The following is a 1,415-nucleotide window of genomic DNA, read 5'->3' as shown; positions in this document are numbered from 1 at the left end:
CCATGGTGGCATCTGCCCTGGCCACCACCCCTCACCCACACGTGGGAGCCTGGCACCCCACACTGTGCCACACTGTCCCAAGGGGTGACACCAGCCTGGGGCAGTGGATGCACCGAGGAGGTGATGTGAGGTGATGTGAAACCCTGGTGGGCAGCAGTGCTGTCACGGCCACCCTGGTGGCACTTCACCCCCAACGCTGGTGCTGGTGGCTTGCACCTGGTGCATGGGGCCAGATCCAGCGGCCAGCAGCTGGGTGCTGCCGTGGGATCACGGGGCTGCTCCTCCCGCAGCCCCTCCGCCCAGCCGTGCATGCAGGGCACTTACTGCCCGCATACCCATCCCACCCACCCCACCGCAGCCCATGCATCCACCTGGATGTAATCCACGGAGTCTCCAAGGGCCCGGAAGGCCGTGTACATCACCTCCCGCTTCCCGCCCCACTTCTGGAGGATGCAGGAGTAGGTGGTGCCCCGCACCAATGCCTGGACATGGGCCAGACCTTCCCGCAGCCCGGCCTCTGTCTCCCCCTCGCCCCACGCATGGAAGTTGCTCCTCCAGATGTAGCTGCCCGAGTGCTCAGAGCCCATCACGTCGTGGAAGATGTCCAGCATGTAGGTGTCATCAGGGCTGTTACCGTCCACCACCATCACCACTTTGAGGTCAGGGAAGGCGATGCGCTTGACAGAGCGTAGGCACTTCTTCAGGTAGTCGGGGTCCTCCTGGTAGGCGGCGATGCAGAGGGCCACCGAGCGCCCCAGCCGCACTGGCCGCCCCTCGCCCCGCATGCGCCGGTGCTCCAGGAAGGCGAAGAGGCTCTGGATGAAGAGGTGCAGCCCCAGGATGGCCCCGTAGAGCCCAAAGGAGAGGTAGTGCTTCTCCGTGTGGATGAACTGGTACCCAGTGACGTAGGCAGCGAGGATGCCCCCCAGCACCGCCAAGGCGAAGAGGCTGGTCCCGACGACACGCAGGGCCGTGGAGAGGCTCACTGGCATCTAGGGAGGACTGGGCAGCGTCAGGGCAGGACCAAGGGGACAGCCTGCAGCAGGACTCGCTGCCTGGCTCCCCAGAAGGCAAAAGCAGAGTGACCCCACTTGTCTGCTGCCCCACGGCCACCCTGTCCCTAACCGGTTGCTGGTTTGGGTGGGTGAGACCTTCCCAGTGCCTCCACGGAGCCGGGAGAGGTGTCGGGGTCCCGAGCATCCCGCTATGCAGTGCCTGCACCCACAGTCCAGCCCCGTCCAGCTGAGCGGGGACGTGGCCGCTCCGCGGGGCCAGGCTGGGGACAGGGAAAGGGCACGGGGACGTTGGGGACCCGGCCCCAGGGTGTTCACAGCGCAAAGACCCTTCTTGGGCAAGGCCACACAGAACCCCCGGCCACCCCGACCGCCTGCAGCGGGACCGGCAGCTCCCGGACC

At 66.6% G+C, this 1,415-nt stretch overlaps 1 protein-coding gene across 1 annotated transcript in view; it reads right to left on the bottom strand.

Moving 5' to 3' along the window:
• HAS3 (hyaluronan synthase 3) overlaps positions 1–1,004 on the bottom strand; it is a 2,374-nt gene extending 1,370 nt beyond the window's left edge. The window contains 1 exon segment of the mRNA XM_009890335.1: positions 372–1,004. Within this exon segment, the coding sequence (XP_009888637.1) occupies positions 372–992 (621 nt within the window). The 5' untranslated portion in view covers positions 993–1,004.
• Positions 1,005–1,415: the final 411 nt, after the last annotated feature.

Source organism: Charadrius vociferus, unplaced genomic scaffold (genome assembly GCF_000708025.1).
Source record: "Charadrius vociferus isolate BGI_N301 unplaced genomic scaffold, ASM70802v2 scaffold358, whole genome shotgun sequence".
Taxonomy (NCBI): domain Eukaryota; kingdom Metazoa; phylum Chordata; class Aves; order Charadriiformes; family Charadriidae; genus Charadrius; species Charadrius vociferus.
Note: the sequence above shows the minus strand (reverse complement) of the source record. Positions and strands in the feature narration are given on the sequence as shown.